Here is a 22,302-nt window from a genome sequence, read left to right as displayed (position 1 = left end):
CCTCTGTCCGTTGTCGATCTTTACCTGCATCCAGGTGTTACTATACAGGTCAATGATCGGCGTTAGGATTGAGTCTGGCAGGCCCTGCTGCTTCAATTTGGCCCATAGTAATTTCCTGTTGACACGGTCGAAGGCCGCCTTAAAGTCAACGAAGCAGGTATAAAGTTCCTGGTGGTTTTGTAGGCTTTTTTCACAGATTAAGCATAACGCCATTGCGTTTGCCATGGTGCCTGTTCCGCGACGAAACCCTGTCTGGTTTAACGGGATTTTGCTGTGCATGTCCGACCATTGAGCTAGATCGGCTAGCACCAGAGATGCGTAGTATTTGGCTTCCGCATCGATCAGGGCTATTAAGCGGTAGTTAGTTGGATTTTTGCGGTCTCCGCCTTTGTAGATGGGGTTGATAATGGCACCCCTCCAGCTTTCCGGGACCCGACCTGAGTTGCTAATTGACCGAAACAGAATGTTGAATTTGCATGCCCAGAACTTGGGGTCCTCTTTGTCGATTGCCTGCGGAATGCCATTCGGACCCGGCGCACTCTCTTGTTTGCCTTTCTTGATTATTTTTAGTATTCGGCAATCGTCGTCTGTCCATATTGATTGATCCATGTCTTCCTGGCCGATGATCAAGCCATTAGTGCTGGTAATAGTCGTTCTTTCCTGATTCATAGCTCTTGGCATTTCAGATTCAGTTGTTGACGTTGTGATCTGGTTCGCCGTTAGGTTTATTGAGAATGTATCAACTATGTGTTTGGCCCAATCGCTTTCGGTGATGCATGTCATATTTACAGGTTGAGCTGCTCTGTTAATGGAGTTGACTTGTATCCAGAACGCCCTGGAGTCTGATTTTTTTATGTTGTGCAGCAATTTGACCCAGAAGTTGTTAGCTTTGTTCCTTTTTTCCATCCAAACCAGCTTCTTGTATTGCCTCCTTGTCGATCGGACTTCTTGCCAGATACTTGGGTTTGTCCTTAATCCTTGTGTCCGTCTTGTGAGCTTCTGAAGTTGTTTCCTCATAGACAGTGCTGTTTTTGTGAGTTTTATATCAGTCTTCCGATAGGTCTTCTTTTTTGCGTTGCTATTAGACCTTGGTAGCCTTTCCAGGAAGTCAGACCAGGTTTCTGCACATAAGTCTTTTTCTGCAGTTGTTTGTTTGAACAGTTTCTTGGCGTCTAACGCTATTTGTGGTAAGGTGTTACTTGACCACCTTAACCGCTTCAGGTTGATTGTTGAGGTTATGCCTGGGATAGTTGGTGCCTTTACGTGCCTGGAGGGACTCAGTTTCATCTCGATGTGTTGCATTGAGTGATCGCTGTCTAGTGAGCAGAGTATTTGGAATGTTTTAATTAGACTTAGCAGGGGTAGTGTAACTAATGTATAATCCAAGGTGGAGCTTGCATTGTGGCCTATATAGGTAACGGCAGGGGGTTTGTCATGAAGGGTTCTTCGGTTTATTACCCGTAGGCCAAGGCGTTCAAAGTCCCACATCAGTTGCCTACCCCTTTGTCTGTCTTCTTAACAGGTATAATCTCCTGGGGTTCAACATCCCACAGTTCGTTTGCTACAGAGATGTTGACCTCATCTTCTGGTGGATGTAGAAGGTTGATGTTAAAATCGCCCGTGACAATAATCTCCCAACTTGGATGTTCAAGGCGAGTGTTGGTTACTACATTGACTGCACGGTCGAAGAGGTCCTTTTTAGCTGATTTTTTCGGGTGGGCGTATAAATTGATCAAGATAATTGTTCTGGCATTGTTTTTTGATGTGCTTTCCAGTTTAATAATTTGTATATCTGGTGCTGATGTAGCCATTTGTGAGGCTCTGATCTTCAGTGCTGTGGATATATATATTGAAAGACCCCCCCTTGCGCGTCCGTAGCACTGGAGACGTGTCGCGCTTTCATGGAAGCATACTCTTCCCGGTACATCAATTGGCTCCGTTGTCCACGTTTCTTGCAGTGCTATGATGTCATATTGGTCCCAGGTTACTGTTTTTCTACTATTGTTTAAGATGTTTTTAGCTCCTGCGATGTTCCAGGAGAGCAGCTTTATTAGTGTTCCTTTGCTCTCTTCCGCTTCCCAGTGGGTTCAATTGTCACTAGTGCCCAATGTCTGTCTCCAGTGATTATTAGTCGGAGTTTCAGCCCCCCTGGCACCTTGCAGTACTGAGTGAGTAGTTCGGGTTTTGCAGTCATCTCTTTTCCTACATCTTCTTAGTAGGGTTGACGGATAACCCTTTTTTATTTCTTCTTTCAACGTGATTCCCCACTCTTCAAATTTGCGTGTTTCTGTGAGTAAGTTTTTTACTATTCCAATATTCCTCCAGGTGGCGAGCGTGCCTTCCTTGGCCACATTGTCCCCTAATGGGATGAATTCGATTGATAGTAAATCGGCAGATGTTAGGTGGCTTAAGCTTGGGATGGAGGATGTAAGGTGGAGAATGTTCCCTCGATTTAATAGATCTTGTGTACCTTGAGGCTCGTAGTTAGGGATAAAAAGTATCTTTCCTGCTGTAGCTGTTTGCTTCTCCAATGGTCGGTGATTGCTAATCTGAGCTTTTCCCTCTGAAGAGGATTTTTTAGGCATGTGATCATCATGATCCTTTGCGGTGAGATGGATATATTGGGCTATTTGATTGTACCCATTGCTTTGGGTTTGCGTGAGTGGCATGTTTACTACGGCCTTTACTTCTCGGCCTGTTCGTTCTGGGCTGACCTGTTCTAAGTAGCGCCCACTTACTTTGGTGTCAGTTCCGAGGCATGGTCCTGTCCATTCTACCTTTGTGGGTTCTGCGATTTGTTGTGTGCCATTGTTGCCTGTGATTATCGTGAGTTGTATTTGATCGTGCGTGTTTCTGTCCGCCTTTGTTCTTACTTGTCGATTAGTCTTCTGATCGCTTTTCTCTAGTGCTGAATTTTCACTTGGTATTGTGATGCTTTTCCCTACCGTTGAGTTATTACTCGGTACAGTGATGCGAATGGAGGGAGGTTTTTGGTTTTTGTCCACAGCTTTAACTACCACCCAATGGGGCCTTTGACTGTTTTGTTCGTTTTTATTGTGTTGATCGATCTCATTTATAGAATGCTTTTTATCTTCATTGGTAGTACGACCTTTTTGACGAGTGGTGGAGTCAGTTTTTTGTTGGTCAACTGGCCGACTATCTAAGATTTTATTTAGTTGTGTGTTGTTGCTGATCCCTTGTTTCCGGCTCGGATCAGTGTCACTTGCGGCAGGTGTTGGGCTCGAAAGATCAGTATGACTGGAGTTAAAAGAGGTTATCTCCTCTTTGTTCGTTGGTTTTTTTGTTGTCCTCGATTGAGTGATGTCATTCGGGCTTTTGCTTAATGATATTTGTCCTTCTTCTTGATTTTTCCCGTTTTTTTGCTCTTTGCGTGTCCCGACTGATGAGTGATTAGTCCCCTCTTTGACGGTAAGTTCCTGTTTAGTTTTGATTTTTACCTGATTGAAGATAGGAAAAGTGACCGGCGTCTGGGTGTTTATAAGCGGGTGGTTTGACGTCTGATTTCTGTTTTTTCTTGCCCGCTTTTTTTGCCGCTTGGTTAGGCCTTTATGGTCGTTTTGGTTAATTTCCCCATCCTGGTTTGAGTCTTCTATTTCCAATGGTTTACGGCCATTATTTTGTGTGATAAGGTGACTTTCACCTGTTGTTTTAGTTTCCTCTATTACACCATCAGGTGTCAGTGTCCGGTTGTTTGATTGGTTCTTTTCTACTGATGTTTGCCGTGATGACTCATCCACATTAGATTTAATCGGACATACCTTATGTGGACTCTTGCAATTTTCTAAAGAAATAAGGTTGCATCTGATTGGTGTGCAGTTATTCCACTGATTGGCGATCTTGCATTCTAGTAATATGTCTTTAAGTATTAAAGGCAGATCCTTTAATTTTTTTAAAAATTGGGTGGCAGGTGCATGACTGGGATGCTGCCCACGGTTGGATCTGATCCTTAATAATGTTGGAGATACTGGCCATGGTATCTAGCTTTTTGTTTATGTTGGATATGTGTTCCGCCAATGTGCTCATAAGATGTATCTGGATGTCGAGTTTGTCTGACTGCATGTTGAGGGTTTTAATAGATGTTTCCAATATGCACCCCAGTACACTGTGTAATGTGATTATTGATTCCAAGTTTTCGTTTATCTCGTACCCTGTTTCGTGCCGGTGCAGGTCCCCTGTGTTGTAGTTGGAGGAATATCCCTGTGAGGCTTGTTTTTAGAAGTTGTGTCGTTCTGCCGTACTTTGATCTTTTGCCGTGTTCCGGGGCGCGGTTCCGGGCTTTTTGTTATTGCTACATCGGCAATAGCGGAGCCACTTGAAATTTCTATTATTGAGGGTTCCATTTGAGCACCTGCGTCAATCATGTTTGGAGAGTCTATTGGTGCATTAATGTCCTCCGCCTGATTCACTCCACTGGATATCTCAACTGTGTTGTTGCTTAATGGCTCTTTATTTGGAGAGATTTTTGTGCACGAATCAATTGGTGGTACTCACTGGTCCTTCTTTACAGTAACCTTTGTTTTGTTGGGGATTTTTAATCCCTCTACGTTGGTATCGTTTCCTTCCTGGGCCTCCATTTCAGTGATGATTGATTTACTTAAGATTTTTAATCTCTCCAATTTGCTTTCAGTTGCATGGATGTCCAGGCAGGCTTTTTTTGGTCATGGTTCTTCCTTTAAGGGTAGGCACTTGAGGCGCCCAACAGGGATTTAATTCCTTTATCCTCTCTGTGTAATTATTCATTACTGGGATCATGCGTGAATCTGATCTTGGGGTTGAGTGGCTGTATGGGGGCACCTTGTATGCTAGTTCATGCCCAGTGATGTTATGACAGTCCTCGTTTTTGGATTGAACCACGTAGCTTCCCGTTATTATTTGGTCTTGATTTGTAGCCTTGGTTGATACTGATTCGGTTGTAGCAATTGATTCACTTTTGCTCTCTATTTTACTGGGGGAGGATATTATTGTATGCCCTTCTGTGTGGTAGTCCATAGACTTGATAGCTCCTATATGTGTTGTTGAAGGTTTCTCATGACCTTGCCTTTGGAATAGGTCGTACCTTTCATTTTCCTTGTGCACTTGAGCTTGAAAATGAAACACGTTTTTCTTCAGGGTTGCATCCATATGATTGGGTATTTCCTCTCTTCCATTGGGCCTGTCTTCATTGGTGTGTAAGGCGCTTGGAGGAGACCTTGTGTCTGTTGGTCTCAGATCTGCTTTTTTTGGTGACAGTGGTTTTTGTAATCCATTTGGTGTAGTCGGCATTGCATAAATGGCAGCCATTGGGTCTTTCAGGAAAGTAAATGTTCTGGTAGAATTTATGTTGGTGAAAATTGAATATACTGGGGATATTAGTGATGCGGGTGCACTCCCCTCAGTTGGTGGAATGGGGGATTTTGTCTTGGCCTTGGCTTTTTTCCTTGTATTTAGCGGGGGGTTTGTTCTCATTCCCCTCCTTTTTTTTTACTTCCCAACTCCGCTCTGCTTCCACTCCACCTCCCAAGCCTGTCTGCCCCCTCTAAGTTGGAGTAGCTGCCGTAAGGGAGATAGCGTTGCGTTGTTGCGGGGTGACTGCTCTCTCTGACGTTAAAGAAAAAAGAGAAAAAGAGAAAGCGCTGGAAGACAGGTTTTGCCAGGTATGTAATGCCGGTCAGTTCTCTACTGTGCACTGTGTCCTTTGCACTGTTAACACGTCGTTCGACTGCCCTAGCTGTTGCTTAGCTTTGGTATAAGAGTGTTGGTGGACAGTTTTCTGGCGCATAGGGAAAAAGCGCTTGAGGGGTAAGGTACACTTAAGACACTGAGCCGATTTTGCAAGTGATGCCTCTCACCGTGTTTTTGTTGCCTGTTGCCTGTTGCCTGCTGCTGATGTCCTGCAGGTCCGGTCTGGTCTGGTCTAGTCTGGTCAGCTGAGACTGGCCCCTCCACGAAGCTATAACGCCCGTGCCCTGGGTGCACCGAGAGAGAACCGCTGGACTGGATCAGGTCAGGTCCAGACAGTTGCCCCCCCCCCCCAGACTCCGGCAATACAGGATAGTCCAATTGCGGTGCGCCGGCGGTGCTGGGAGCACTAAGAACACTGAAGGTGCTGTGATCCCTGTGAGCTGTAAGCGCTGTGAGCTCTGGGGAGGCTAAACTCCTCCTCGGCAGACCACATCGGCGAGCCTCGGCACCCCTGGTTTGCCTTAATCCTCAGGGCTCCACTCTGCCTCTCCCTGCCTCACAAATGTCAAGGGGGGGGGGGGGGGCCTTGAAGCGTCGACTCACGGCTGTTTTTGGACTGCTCTCAGTTTTGCACGAGCAGCAAGCTCAGTCCGTGTCAATTAGCGTTTTCTGTCTCTGCTCTGCAACTTGCTGCTACTGCAGCTGCTCGTGCTACTGTTGCTGCACTCTGCTGGTCGCTCCTACCAGCATCACCAGCCTCTGCCTCTGTAAAATGTTGTCGGTATACTCACCGGTATACTCACTGGCCCAGCGCTCCTGCTGCTGCTGCTGCCCAGTACCAGTAGTATCAATGACTCTCGTCCGCCTTGCCTCTCTGCCTCCGCTGGGTCATTCCCTGTTAAGTTTCGCGTTTTTCGCGTTTTTGCCACAGCCGTACGAGGGGCTGCACTGAGGAGCGGGAGCGGCTCGGAGCAGCGAGCCCCAAGCGGGACAGGGAGCAAAGAGTTCACAAATGCCCCCCTCTTGCCCCAGCTCAAACAGCCCCAAAACGGCACAAGCGGCTCCACGGGAGACTCCCTCCTCCCTTCTCAGCTTGTCCTGCACACTGCTGACGTCTGCTCGCGGCTGCTTGCGGCTCACTGCTGACCTCTAGTGGCGATAGAAGCTTGCATCTGTATTTCCGTCAATTTCACACAAGAGTAGAATACGCAATCTAAGTTTGTCATCTCCATTAGTTACGCATTGGAGAAATGCAAAACACACCATTTCACAAATTCGTTTCCTTATCATTGATAAAGTAGACATGCAATCAGGAATATACAATGACCAAAGATTGCTGCAACGTGAAATATATTGGATAAAACATCTAAATACTATGATTCCGACTGGTCTCAATGATAGGTATGACTTATCGTGTTACCTTTAAACACAGCTTTTGGACACATAAAACATATAAAGCTGGACTTTATGACTGAACGACTGATAGCGGTTTTATTATGATGGTGTATAAGATGAACTAGATACCATAGCATTTGTTAGTGGACATTGTCATATCATAGCATATGGTTTATAACATCATAATCATGGCATGGTTTGACATGCAATCTCTAAACATAGACCTGCAACGAAAAAACACAGCTGGCATTTAAGTGTGTAACTCTGATTTATACTGGAATGTTTTCAATTGTATTTAAGTATGAAGTACTTGTTGAGCCTAGGATATCAAATAGTAGCAAATGATCAATGTCTGTTAACCATATATCATCATCCAGGTATGAACTGTTCTGCAAAAGAGAATTGTATCAACATTGAGTCTTCATTCATGTAAATAATATTAATACTAGTCGTAATGTTCCCAACTGTATTTACGATTAATGCTCTTGGTTTTCTACGGGGTACACATTAACGTCAGATTTCATCCCATGAAACACGGTCATTAGAGAACATTCAGAACAATCGCACATTAGTTCAACATTACACATATTGAAATTTAACCTATTAAGTAGAACTTGGACACACAGGCATATAATTCCTCATGGGAGCAGTGACAATAATTGTAGCCGAATAGTAAGACTGTCTACTCCTTTGAGAGTGAATTTACAGTTCAGCACTTTCGTTTACATTGCAACATCATGAAATGTTTATCGGAACGTGGACATTTTTTTACATAAGAATTCACGCGGGGCGTACATCATAAACTTAACCAGCACATATTGTGAGTTTTTTACGAGGCGCACAGCCTGTAGTTGGAATAGCTATAGAGTTTTACTAGGCTTTAGTGATTCTTTAACCTAGTCTAAAATGGCGATCACGGGCATCAGTGTTAAGTCTAGAATAGGGTTTACAGTCCGTTTTTTATGTTTAAGGCAGCGCATTGATGAGAGTGACGTAAAACCTGTTTGGGAATGGCGGCGACTTCGAACGCAGCTTTGTATACATCGGTAAAGTGTAGGCGGGAAGAGACATTAGTTCAGGTAAATATGGAGTACGCTGGGCTTCATATGAAGGTTTTAGTACTTTAATGATTGAATAAGCGGCAGGAATTCACAGCGCTGTTTTCGTTTATTTTGTAGATTAAACATCCAAGTATTGAGGTACGTACACACGTTGACACGGTAGTATCGAGCATATGAATATTTGGCACGTTAACCATCATAGCATCGGTTATATATTTTTGCAGGACTAGAAACGGTTCAGCAACAGTTCAGGTATGTTTGGATGATATAAGGGGTATTCAACATTGAAATACCAGTAGTTATCGGAGAGAGTTCATCATTATCATTATGTCGTTTTTGCAGCTTATCCACAGTATAACACTGTTCAGAACACGGTAAGCTTCAGTATTTTTTAAAAAAAGTGATCCACTAATGTCGTGCAGCAGAGTGTTTATTTGGGAGTGACCGTACATTTACATATTTTCATTGATTTCAGCTCGCAAGCACAGAGATTTGTCCACACAGGTATGATTTGACACACTAATAATACCACACTCATGGGCGTTCTCACAATTACATTACATTTACATCTCCCTATATTTTTGTTTTTTTCAGACTGTCCCTTGATGAAGGTACCATGGTGTACCGAAATGCATTGGGCAGAATAAGAATACTGTATTGTTAAAACAACAATGGAATGAATATAGTATATGAATGATTCAAAGTAAAAGCAAATATCATGATGCATTTGTTGATATGATGAAATAATCAGCATTGAGTATAAGAATGTACAGTAAACAATGAGTATCATGTATTAAAACAGTGAATTGTTTTCTGGTACAGAGTTTAGTTAAAATTTATTTTTGAAAATGGTGAAGGTGTAACACACCAAGTGCACAGTGCGTGTCTAGATGGGTTTGTAAACCCGGCATAACTCACATTCAGAACAAGGAGTGACTACCCTTATTAGCCGCGGCACCGGTTCTTAAAATTTATAAAGAAGGACAACTAACGGAGTGCTCCTCACACACCCACATAACTGATATTACACAGCAGCATGTTTCATAGAATCATGTGTTTTTTGTGGGGTTGATAGATGTGTGTGATAATTCCTGAAAAGTTGACATTGGCAACAGACAAAGTACCACCTGCTCTCAGTTGAAATTGTTTACACTATATTTAGTATCCAAATGTCTTTACTGTTAATTCATATACTCAGTTGATATTTGAAAACATTTATCTGTCATGAGTAATAAAATGTTCTAGAGCAACTATGAACAACATGCTTGCTTCTGTCTATTTTATTATGTATGCAACTTATTTAGCAAAACTGTTATTTGCAAATGACACCAAGCCTTTCACTATTAACAAAACGTTAGACTTATTGGATGTGTTAATGCAAGTGTTGTGGCCTGGCTGGGCCTTGAAGTGTCTCATTTTGCTACTTTCTACCTTGTAGTGTTCTGTCTTGAAGGAGAAGCTAAATTCACTTTTAAAGACATTGACTGATGAATCAGAAGCAGCTTCCTGCTGTCCACATCCCCCTCCCACTATCGCTGAGGAACAGGAAGACTGTGACGAGTCCAGGAATACTATTGACAACATCAGCACCCAGTCTACAGGATCCACCTGTGGATCCTCCTGCACTTCTCGCCCTCAAATTTTCCGACCCCGGGAGCAGTTGATGTTAAGAGCCAACAGTCTAAAGAAAGCGCTTCGGCAGATAATTGAGCAAGCAGAAAAAGGTAACTCTAGCAGCAGCTCCATGCATAATCATTGTGGTTTTAATTGCTCTCCCAGTTGTATGGAAATTACACCTCTCTTCAATGAGAGGGCTGATCACATATCTGCAGTGGCTTCAGTTGTGGTAGCAGTATACCATGAGATTTGTATATTGTATTTTAAGTCTTCCTGGCAGAGTAACATTTGATAATGGCTCCTTTATATCTTTTAAGAAATACATGCGGTTAACTGTACTTTTGTTGAACAATATCACAGTCAATCTCTTCAGTTGAATTGAACTGTTTTGAGTAGCAATGAAGGTCACTCTTTTTCTCTTTCCATCTCTCTCTATATACTTCTCTGGCTTTTTTCTCCACAGTCCCTCTCTGTGGCTGACCCTTAGTCTGCATGAACTACAGTTATTAGTAGCCAACAATAGCTGCTCCTTCCCCCTGACTTTCCCATGTGTGCTTTCTGTACCTTCCATTTCTTGTCCTTCCTTAGCCCAACTGCAGAGAGAAGGATGAGCCAACTTTGGATGAGATGTTAGCTGTGGCTAAGATCATTGATCACTCCCTTACATGCGTAGAAACTATAAAAAGAGACAAAACCAATGGGGAAGAAGTTTTAGTAGTTGGTAATTCCTCAAGGAAATTCGATAAAAGTACAGTTACAAAAACTAAATAAAAGTGATTTTTCAGGAAAATGCTGTAGGTGTTAGGAAGCCAGGATACTTAGCTAATGATACAAATTGTCGTGCCAGTAAAGCCTTATATAATTATTGTAAGAAGAAAGGTCACTTTGCTCTAGTATGTAAAAAGAAGTCTATTCCAGGGAAACAATGTTTTGGAGATTGATGACAATAACAGCGAAAGTGATGGGTACATGAATTGTGAGTGTGGTCAAATTGTACTACAGGTAGGGGAGATAAAGATCAACACTCCCATAAAGAAGATAAGAGTGAACAGAGAAAATTCCAAAATGCTATTTGATTCTGGAGCGAATTTTAACATAGTTTTGCAGAATCTCTTTGAAACAAAACTCAAGGGCAATCCAGACACTAGACCATATGCATATGGGGTAAGCCAATTCATTTGCATGTTTACTTTGAAAGCTTGATAGAATATGATCCAAGATATGTTAATGGGAAAATGCACGTATCTAGGAAAGTAGACCGCATATTGAGCTGGTTTCACCATCGTGATCTTAGAGTTAATATAAATTACAGAACACAACCTTAGTGTGTCTCACATCTGACTAAGTAGTCAGTACGATTTTAATAAACCAAAAACAAGTGCAAAAGGTTGATAGAATAAGCAACAAATGTCAATAGCAATTTAGTAAACTAGATGGAAGATCCATTGGAGTCTTAATGTAGATGATTCGAAGTACAAGGTTGGAAGAGCAGAACGCCGACACGTGTTTTGTCGTGTTAATTCGACTTTTTCAAGGCTCGCAAAAATTCTATCACAGTATCTCAAAATATTCTTCTGAGAGCCCCCCTGAAGTTTTCTAGGGATCTTGAGTAAACTAGGATCAATCAATCGATGCCAGCGATCCTTTCAAGAAATAATACATCCAAGGTAAAATGTTCAGGATAGGCAAAAAAACATATTCTGGTGTGCTATAGGTAGGAATTCAATAGTAGTCGAAATATCGTCTTTTAAGCACTAGTAATGGTATTGCCACACTTCAGAATAGCCGATGCGTTTCTGGGTGAACGTCTCATGTGATGTAGAAGTACGTATATTTGTGCTGGACTTAAGTAAAAATTGTTGTAGACTCGTAATTATAATTCCAAGGTCCCATCATGCAGTGGAGAGTGACCCGAACATCTTCATCCTACTCCGCACGTTGCGTCCTCCAGAAGTGGCGTCCTCGAGTGATCTTAGAGTTATGCTGGACCTGAATAGTGTCCCACTATTCTTCTAAAAGATAATTGCTTGATCCTGGGGTTGAAAATGTAAGAGGCATTTCTTCAGGAAGTACAGTTCAAATTTCCTAGTCTTTCAAATTAATATAGCAATCTATTTTGAATTTTCATGCTAAATTAGTGACGGACTATATTGTGTTTATTGAATGTGCGGACATTTCCCTGTAAGGGAAACACTACTATCTGTGTGTTTATGTCAGTCTTTCAAAATAAGTTGAGATGCTTTCAAGACTATGTTTATGGAATTAGCATGGTGGCCAAGCTAAGCCTATTAGTGCTAAGCTTCGCAATATACCAGTAGCTGTCTGAGAAGATGTGCGAGTGGAATTGGAAAGACTCAAGTCTGAAGGAATTATTGAGGTGGTAAAGGTACAGAGTGGTTGACTCCATTTGTGGTGACCAAATAACTCTAATGGAAGTCTTTGCTTATGTGTGGACCTCAGAGAACTGAATAAAAATTTGGCGATTGACTAATATCCTCTTCCAAATATTGCCCACATGCTTTTGCTGCTTAAAGGGGCTAAAATAGTTTCAACCATTGGTTTAACCTCGGCATATCATCAGATCGAGTTGGATAAGGATTTCAGAGACTGTGGCATGTATAGCCTTGATGACATCATCTACAGAACCACTCACACACCCATACAAACTCTAATATGCCCACTCAAATAGCCTTTCACTAACCTATGCTAGTACTCATACGCCAACTCAAGTCTCCATAGCCTCCATTGAGCCACTCACAAACATACTCACTCACTCGTACAGCCACTCACACAACCATTCACTCACCCATGCTGCCAGTCACATAACTACACACTCACCCATACAGCTACTCACACACCCACTTATGTACCCATCAAGTCACTCAGACACCCACTCACTCAATCAGCCTCTTAACAAAGCCATTCATTCACCCATATAAGCCCTCACACACTCAGTCACACACACAACCATTTACATACCATTAACACATCCATACAAGCACTCACACATCTGCGTACTCACATACAGCCCTTCACACACACTCATGCTCTAATACATCCACTCACACACCAACTCAATTAACTAAACACCCACTCAAACAGCCACTCACTCATACAGAAAGCCACTTACACAACCAGTCACTCACGCATTTAGCAATCTAGACACCCACTCACTCACCCATGGCCACTGCACACCTACAGCCACTCGCCCCTCGACTCACCCACACAGCCACTGACACAGCAACTCACTCACCAATATAGCGACTCACACAGCATCGTACGGACCCACACAGCTACTCGCACACCCACTTATACACCCATACAGACAGCCTCTTACATACCCAACTGCACAAGGATACATACAGTCATACAGCCACTCACACAATATATATTAGAAGTAGTATCACTCAATAGTACACCTAGTATACTACTTTAACTTTTGTAGTACCTTCGTATATATGTTTCACAGTTATAAACACTTACAAAATACTTACACTCACTGGATGATGTCATCATCGATGTCACTGACCATGTCATGAGTGATGTAATATGCGAGGTCAGAAGCAGTGCATTACGGGACGTAAGTTATAGTTAGCTAAGCTAGCGATAACTGCCGAATTTCACTGCTTCTGTACAAGTGAAATCTGAGCCTAACTATAACGTCCCTGTAACCTTTGTTTTTTTTGTGTATATGTGTGTATGTATATATATGTATATATATATATATATATATATATATATATATATAATCTGGTTTTAGGTTTAAACCTATAATAACTGATAAAACCCCACCTAAAGGAAAATAGCCATCATCGGTGTAAACATATAAACACTGAAAAAACACCTTCACAATCCACAAACTAAGTGCCATTCAAAGAAAGGAAACAATGAGTGAAAGAGTCATTTTTAATTCTTCCTGAAGGGCCAATACAATGCAACTTTGTTATATAAGGCAGCAGCAAGAAAGACTAAGCTAACGTTAAGCTGCTTGAGTTTTGTTGTTTAGGGATGTCACTGAAATATTGTCTCTTCTTCCTTCTGCTTTTTTCAGATTTGTGTTCTTCAGTCTAAAGATGCAGTGTTTCGAAGCATGTTTTATGTCTTAATTAATTAGAGTCAGGAAATCTAAAAATCATATTTGATATTTTGGCTACATTTGATTTCACTGATAGGTAAAATGTCTGGTTTCATAAGAATATTTCCCAATATATACCATCACATTTATCCACAGACAGAGAAGGTGTGAAATCCTTTGGTACATCAGCCCCCTTTTCTAAGGAGTCAGTATTGATTGTGGGTGAATTAGCAAACACCACAGGATTTAAACATTCAATACAAGGTGTAGTGACAGGTATATGTGAATAAAATGTTGTCACAAAGCATCTGAGATAGTGGTAGGTAAGTAAGTAAGTAGTCACATATTGATAGTGATGTGAAGAAAGAACAGTTTACTGCATGCTTAGGTTTTTACAGGAAAACATGACTGCTGTAGTGAAATTAATCAAAATACTAGAGTCTGAAAACACCATTGTCTACCAAGTGTTCAGCGTAATTGGTGTAGATGTGAAATATCTCCTTGAGAATAGGCCGGGCAACACATTTAGTGACTTTGGCACCGGAACATGCTCCATGTTCGAATTCTTGCCACTTGGTGAGCAAAGAAATGTTGAGGAGCAATTCAGGAAATTTTAGTTCGAGACATGTGAGCTGCAGATTGCACACTATGCATAGATCACCACCTAGTGTTGGGTCCGGATGTTTGCAGTTTATTTTTCTTGTAGAAAGTCTTTGGAAGTCACAAGATAGGTGACTCCTCCTTTGGGTGATACTGCGCATGGGCATCAGCTCCATCCCCAGATTGTTTTTTTTCTGCCACCGAGCTCGGATGTGGTTCCAGCGTTCCTTGTTGGAACCGATTACCGTCGGCGCGCAATCCTCACTGGCTTCAAGAAAATACTCTACAAAGCGTCTTCCAGTCGACAACACTTTTCAAGACCAAGAACGTCTATTCCGGTCGTCGACTACGGCCTTCAGGCCCAACTAGGCCTCGACTCCAGCTAATGGAAAGGACGCCATTTAAAAGGTGTCCCCAATGTCGATCGAAGTTTCCCCGCACCGACCTCCACGAGGTCTGTAACCTCTGCCTCTCTCCGGAGCACGAGGCCAAGGACTGTTCAGCCTGTGCCTCCTTCCGCTCCAAAAAGTCTATCCGGGACCGGAGAGCCAGACGAACGATGGCTCAAAGATCTTCTGCTTCGATTCCGGACAACATTTTCCAGGAAGGCGTCGACATCCCAGAAGAGCACGACGTCGACAGCAACTCGGAGGCAGAAGATTCCCAGTATTTTCTATGTTTTTAACTTTTAACTAGTGGGTTTGTAGTTGTATAAATTGTGTTTCTATGTAGGGGGCACGTGCACTTTAAGGAAAAACAGACAATTCATGATGAATTTGGTTCTTCGTAAGCCCACTGGGGCAGGATCCATGAACTGCAGCCTTGAAATTGGCAAAGAGGTTCTATGCTTGCTTTGCATTTAAGACCATAATAATGCGATTAAAATGCACAATGTTTTGGTTATAGAGAGACAGAAGTATTAACCAAAGGCTAATACATCTCCTCTCTAACACCCACTTGGGCATAATTCGGGGTGTTTTGAAATTGCGTTTCAGGACCGCACCCTAATATGGTTAACATAAATTCAGAAACTACTAAGAATACCGCAGCCTGAAATCTGCACAGATGGATCTCTGACAGCGCCAACACCATAGCCCCCCTTCAAGAAAAACAACACCCAAGAAAGCTAGATGGTTTACCACCGAACTTTGAGAGTCCAGACGCACTTGCCGCCGCCTCGAAAAGGCCTGAAGGAACACCAAATCCACGGAAGCCCACAACAACTTCAGAGCCGCCTCCAACACCCACCACCAACTCATCAGACAAGCATCAGCATAGCCAATAGGTCTCACTTTTGAGACCTTATAAGTATTTAGTTATGCAGCACATATCCTTACAGCAACAACCCTGACTGTTGCATAGCTAAACACTTATAAGGCCCCAAAGGCGAGACCTATTGGCTACGCCAATGCTTGTTTTTTTAAGTATTGCGTTTAAAAAAACGCAAGGTATTAGCCTGTTGAAGCGTTGCACAAAATGTACCAAACAAATTCTACAGCATTTGGGCTTCTGGTATTTTGCATAGTAAAGCAAGCCAACTACTACTACACTCTTGCCCCTTGGCCCTCGTGATTCAGTACTTTCAAGGTCCAAAAGAAAGTTGAGTGGCTTTTAACAAGACAGTCCTTAATACTTTAATAAACGCAACCACCGTGAAGTGTTTCTGAAAACATTAGATTACTGACATAACATCTTAGGGCAGTTCTAAAGCCTGAATGATTTCAGTGATGCGGGTTTATCATTTTAGGTGTACAACTAGGTGTGCAAATGGATTTACTGCCGAAGCTACTGCGTTTTGCCAGAGTAGAAGACATATTGCACACAGTCCCAAAACACTGAAGGGGAGCAGCGAAGAAAGCAACCACTATGTTGCTGAACAGTGTTGGAGTGAGGCGGCCAACTTCATGAAGAAGGTTTCTTCAATGCATGTTTCTAATGTGCGATTCCTAGAGATCAACGCTGAACCAGGTTTAAATCAGGCACACAATGCGTACAAATATTTGGAGATGTTAAAGTTCCCTAGACACACCCATAGCAGAAAAAAGTGAAAAATATGAAGCAGAAACAAACCTTTTTGAAAGATGTAAGCAATTTAATACTGACATAGCCCATCTTGTTCCGCCTGACATGCTTCAGCAGGAGAGCATCCTTCACAAGGTTCTCATCTGAGAGGTAGTATTTGATTTGTACTATGAGCTTCTCGATAAGATCCTGTTCTGGAGATTTCCAGTTCGGGTCCAAGTCCTCATTATCTTTCTCTCCTCCGCTGGTGGCAGCACCACTGTAAAAACAGAACAGAGCACAGAACGCCTGTCAAAACAGATAAAAATTCAAAAATACGAGTGCTAATTACTCAAAATACTATCCCTAAATACTTCACAGCAAACCTAAATCGTAATAGATGGCTAGGAGCGTTGGTTGACACTGTATCTCAACCAATTTTAGTAACCACCAAACTAAATCAATATGTTCAGGTGTGTGCGCTTCTTGGAGCGCATCAGCAATTTTATGTAATACACCAGTACTTGGCACTACAACAAAACAGCACCTTGGAAGCTTAGCATGAAATCTCGATAGGACGAAAGGTCATATTCGGCAACCAATGGGACTTTCACATAAGCGAGACGATGAAAGGGGAGGTGGTGTTTTTCTGGTCAGAGGATAAAAACGTTCAAGAACAGAGTACTCCAACTTACTTGTGAACAGACCAGGAACCTAAAGTTCTAAAAGAATACCAAAAGTCAGTACTTATAGGTTTAACTGCAAGGTCTGAAGGGTCCCCATCCCCTCGGAAAGTCACTGCCTGGTTCAAAGGCTCTGTATATACGAGAGGTGGCTATCCATAGTGACCATTCACCACTTTTTGGCTTGGAAGGGGTACAATCTTTTCGAATTACATGCTGTATTGTTGTGACTCTCCCAGACTCATAAGATGGATTGTGAGAAGATCAGACGGATGTTACCGCTAGGATACGGTAGTGCTGGGATTCACAAGTTCACATGGTTGGTTATTGGGGATTAGTGGTTTCAGGAAGGACGTCACCATATTGTCGTGGACACTGGCTGCTACATATCGGCATAATAGGGCATGCAATATGCTTTGCTTCCTCAATCTCCACTCATCAGTTTGGCTGTGTAAGACTCGAAAGTTTAAAGAGCCTGGATCTTAAAGGAAACCATTTGGGCAGACATATGTGCTTTCAAAGTGTGAAAGGAGTAAAAGTAACTCCTCCTCGCTGATGGGAGTCTCTGGTTCCTCCAAAAGAACTTACTGACTCCAATATAATGCAACCTACATGTCAGTTTGGAGGTGCCTGGTATGGATAGACTGCAACTATTAAACGTTCGGATTGCTAGCCCAAAACACTATCACGTAACTAAGCTTCAAGACATACAGAGCGAGGAAGAGCTACTCTGCAAGAAAACATCTGAAATTTCAAGGAGTGAGACCTGCACTTAGCCTTGCGTCCTGGGCAGTTGTCCTGTTACAGACTTATTTTGATCAGAAGTGTTAAAAAAATAAACAAATTACAAATCAATAATCACGCAAAGAAGTTTTGTTCACAATGTTCTTGTTCTTCGCTTCCATTATCACTCTTCCTTTCACTGCCCCTCCTCTTGCATCTTTCACTGTCGCACTGTTCTGCTCTTCACTGTTAGCTTTCTGTTGTCTTCTGCTACCCGATTCACTCCCACTAATCTGAGGCACTCCGTTTTTGTTACTCAGTTCTCTGTTTTATGTAGGTGTTGTTCAATTTGTATGTTCACTAGTACTATTAAGTTTGAACCTAGATTACAGGACCTGAAGACAATTTAATGCATGCATATGTAAAAAAGAAAACAGATGCTCCTCGCAGCGCTTAAACTTCCTGCATTATTCTTTACAGTAGTTGGAGAACAGGATGGCCTGACCATTTGAAAAGAACACTGGGTCTCACCTGTAGTACTTTTGCCAGCAAAGCTTCTCTCGCACAAGATCCGTAACGTCTAACAATCTGCATTTCCTGGTTACCTTAGGCCCACTGTTCCTGTTAGACTGCTCTCCAGACCAGATTTGCAGTAGTCAAGTGATTGAGTCTGTGCACTGTGAACACCTGTGGCTACTACACCATTGGTGGTACTCACTTTACTGCTCCTGCAAGGATGGAGTCTAAATCAGCCTTACTGGTATTCAAACTCAGGATATGCTCATGAAGTGTATTTTAGCAGTGATCATTTGACTCACTGAGCCACCCTACCAGCTACCAAACACCGCTGAGTGTTTCTGTAGCAGCCTTTGCCATAATTCTAATTAAATGGAGTAATTGTTAGCTGCCATTTCAAGAATGCTCTTCTTCCTTGTGTAGAAGTACATCCGGCATTAAATGCGATGCCATGCCTACCACGGTCATTTGCATGATAGTTCTCAACCCTCAGTGGTGCACACAGTCGAGAGAAGCGTTCATACAAACATACAGCTGCTGCACACTGAGAAATATAATTAAAGGAACATCGCTTAAGAATATTGTAGGCATTTACGATGTGCTTTATTACTGCACAGTCCATGCCATTTTACAGCAATAAAACAAGCTTGCATGCCTTACGCTGGCAGCAGGGGGGAGGGAGAGAGGAGGGGGCCTGCGCGATTCCCTTACGGGAGCGAGCCAGGGGCACCATGTGGTTGTAAGTTAATTACAAACATATGTTGCCAAATCTCGCTCCCGCAAGGGAATCGCCGTACGTGCACGCATTGCCATTGAAGGCAATGGAACGTGTGCACGTTTTAGCCTGAAAAAGGCAATCAATGGCTACAGGTATCTTTCCTATGCAACACATGCGTGCTGCGTAGGCGAGACCTAAAAAAGTAGGAAAAAACGATTGAAGACAGAATCTCTGCTTATGCACACAACAGCAAAGAACTCTTCAACATCATCAAGGAGTTAGCCCAACCCACCAGCGAGTCCACCGACATCCTTCCCTCGCAAGACCTCTGCGACAAACTCCGCACCTTTTTCCTCCACAAAATCAAGAGCATCTACAACAACTTCGACGAAGACAACCAACAAACTGAACCCTCACCAAGCACCCTGAAGCCAGTGATCAACAACTGGACAGCCCTCACCAACAAAGGCGCACTGAAAACAATGAAGTCAATCCACTCTGGGGCACCCACGGACCCCTGCTCCCACCACATTTTCAACAGAGTCGCTGACACCATCACACCCATGCTCTGACACTCCATCAACCGTTCCCAGGCAACCGCCTTGTTCCCTGATGACTGGAAACACGCTGAGATCAACCCCCTCCTGAAGAAACCCTCGGCGGACCCCACCGACCTCAAAAACTACAGACCCATCTCCCTGCTCCTGTTCCCAGCGAAAGTCATCAAGAAAGCCATCAACAGCCAACTCGCCACATTCATCGAAGGGCACAACAATCTCGACTCATCCCAATCCAGCTTCAGAAAAAAACAAAGTACGGAAACCATCCTCCTTGCTGCAACAGACGACACCGTACCTTACTGGACAAAGGAGAAACAGCAGCCCTCATCCTCCACGACCTCTCAGCTGCGTTCGACACAGTCTCTCACCGCACCCTAATACACACACTCCACGACGCAGGGATCCAAAACAAGGCCCTCGACTTGTTCCGCTCCTTCCTCTCCAGCAGAACGCAGCGAATCAGACTCCCCCTTTCCTCTCAGACCCTACACCTACCACCTGCAGAGTCCCCCAGGCGTCCTCCCTCAGCCCTACCTCAGCCCTATGCTCTTCAACGTCTACATGGCTCCGCTCGCCACCATTGTCAGAATCTACGGACTCAACTTTGTGTCATATGCTGACAACACCCTACTCATCCTCTTCCTATTCAATGAACCCAACACCGCCATACACAACTTTCGAGAATGCATAAAAGATGTCGCCAAATGGATGAAAAACAGCTGCCTACAACTAAACACAAACAAAACGGAAGTACTCATCATGGGCCCAAACCCAGATGCATAGAACGACACCTGGTGGCCCCCGCCCTCGGAAGCACGCCCACAGACCACGCAAGCAACCTGGGAATCATCTTGGACTCTGAGCTCAGAATGGACCGCCAGATTAACTGTCTCGTCCTCCTGCTTCCACACCCTCCGCCTCCTACGTAAGACCTTCAAATGGATCCCCCTCGAACACAGAGAGACCGTCACTCACGCCCTGTTCACCAGCAGGCACGACAAACAGCAACAGACTGTATTCTGGAATAAACAAAAACCTCACCCGCAAGCTACAGAACATCCAAAACGCCGCTGCAAGACTGGTCCTTAACCTGCCAAGCAACTGCCACATCTCCCTGCACCTGCGCACATTCCACTGGCTCCCCCATCGAAGCTAGAGTCACCTTTAAGATGCCAACCCACGCTCACAAGGCCCTCCACGACACCGGACCAGCATACCTGAACAGCCGACTCAAATTCCCCGCACCCCAAAGGACCCTACGATCAGCCCAGCTCTCCTACGCCGTGGTCCCCGCATCAGAAAGACCTTATCGGGAGGCCAATCCTTCTCCTTCTGCGCGGCCAGTGCCTGGAACGACATTCCGCTCCACCTCAGACAGATAACATCGCTCCCCATCTCCGCTAGAAACCTGGCTCTTTGACGGACCCACTTCTTGATGTGCTTGAACCTGCGAATCCCCCTCCCCCCACCCACCAACACCCCCAACGTCTTGAGACCCTTACAGGTAAGTAGTCGCGCTTAACAAAAACCTGATTTGATTTGTGCCAAATGAGATTATTGTTGGGAAGCTGTAGTGACATGGTTTGCCTAATGAGATTGTTGTAGTAAAGCTGTATTGTTATGATGATTGCAGTAATGAAAATATTTAAAGCTGTTGCTCAGTTACTATGTGCTTGACTCAATGGAAAAAATATAAGAGTTTTGTTACTTGCTGGGCATACAGTGCTCAGGAATTTCTCTTGCCTGTCCTTTCAGCTGTTGATGAGCAGAATGCTCAGACCCAGGAGCAAGATGGCCTTCTCCTTGAATACTCCTCAGAGCATGGAAAGAATCTGATGAGTGAGGATCAGGTGCACCTGCATTCACCCTATAATACCACCACAGAATCTTTCAAAGGGAGGAATTACCGAAAAGGTAAGCACCCTGGGCACTTTCATGAGATGTTGTCTCATCCTTCCACTATTTCTACCCATGTTGAAACAAAGAGATATTCTCTAAAATGGACCCTTGGCCTGCTGTCTCCAAAATTTACTGACACAGCCCTTATATTTCTGAGGCTCCTGCTAAAGTAACATATTGATGAATCACCCATATACGTAGTGTTTCTCGATTATTTTGGACTCCACAGTCCTTCATTGTCAACGCAAAGCATTACCTGGAAAACCCTAGAGCATTAGGGGCCACATGTACATTGCTTTTTTGAGCTATTGAAAGGCCTGATTAGCATAATCGGGTGGTTTACGACCGCGAATAAGCCTTTTTCTATGTACAAATCCTATTTTGCGATTCGGTAACCTATTACCAAATCGCAAAATAGGTTTACGATTCAGTATTAGGAGAGAGCGAGTTTAGGACGTCCCTTCCTAATAGTAACTGGCAGGGGGATGTATGAATGGGTTGTGTCTGAAATGCAGTCACAAAACATTCACTTTTTCCCACCAAATACAATTTGGGGTACCCCGTTCGCAAATGGGAAGGGGCCCGCAGGGGACCCCTTCCCCTTTGTGAATGCATGCGAAAACGTTTCTTAAGGGCAGGTAGTAGTCCCTTGGACCACTGTCTGCTCTTAAAAAATGAAACTAAAGTTTCTTTATTCTTTTTGATATGCATCCCTTTTACCTTAAAGGAAAATGGGCTGCATTGAAAAAATAAAAGTTTCTGTATTTCAAAG

General features: G+C 43.4%; 1 protein-coding gene across 23 annotated transcripts in view; it reads left to right on the top strand.

Annotated features, from left to right (window-relative positions):
* The window catches only part of DGKD (diacylglycerol kinase delta), a 1,053,390-nt gene that overhangs the window by 613,356 nt on the left and 417,732 nt on the right, over nucleotides 1-22,302 (top strand). For all 23 annotated transcript variants that reach the window (XM_086943829.1, XM_086943836.1, XM_086943828.1 and 20 more), the window contains 2 exons: nucleotides 9,577-9,862; nucleotides 21,387-21,545. In XM_086943829.1, coding sequence (XP_086799955.1) covers nucleotides 9,577-9,862; nucleotides 21,387-21,545 — 445 coding nt within the window. The remainder of the gene's footprint in view (nucleotides 1-9,576; nucleotides 9,863-21,386; nucleotides 21,546-22,302) is intronic.

The sequence above is a fragment of the Lissotriton vulgaris genome, chromosome 11 (assembly GCF_964263255.1).
Source record: "Lissotriton vulgaris chromosome 11, aLisVul1.2, whole genome shotgun sequence".
NCBI lineage: Eukaryota > Metazoa > Chordata > Amphibia > Caudata > Salamandridae > Lissotriton > Lissotriton vulgaris.
The sequence above is the reverse complement of the archived record's forward strand: the minus strand, read 5'-3'. Positions and strand labels throughout refer to the sequence as shown.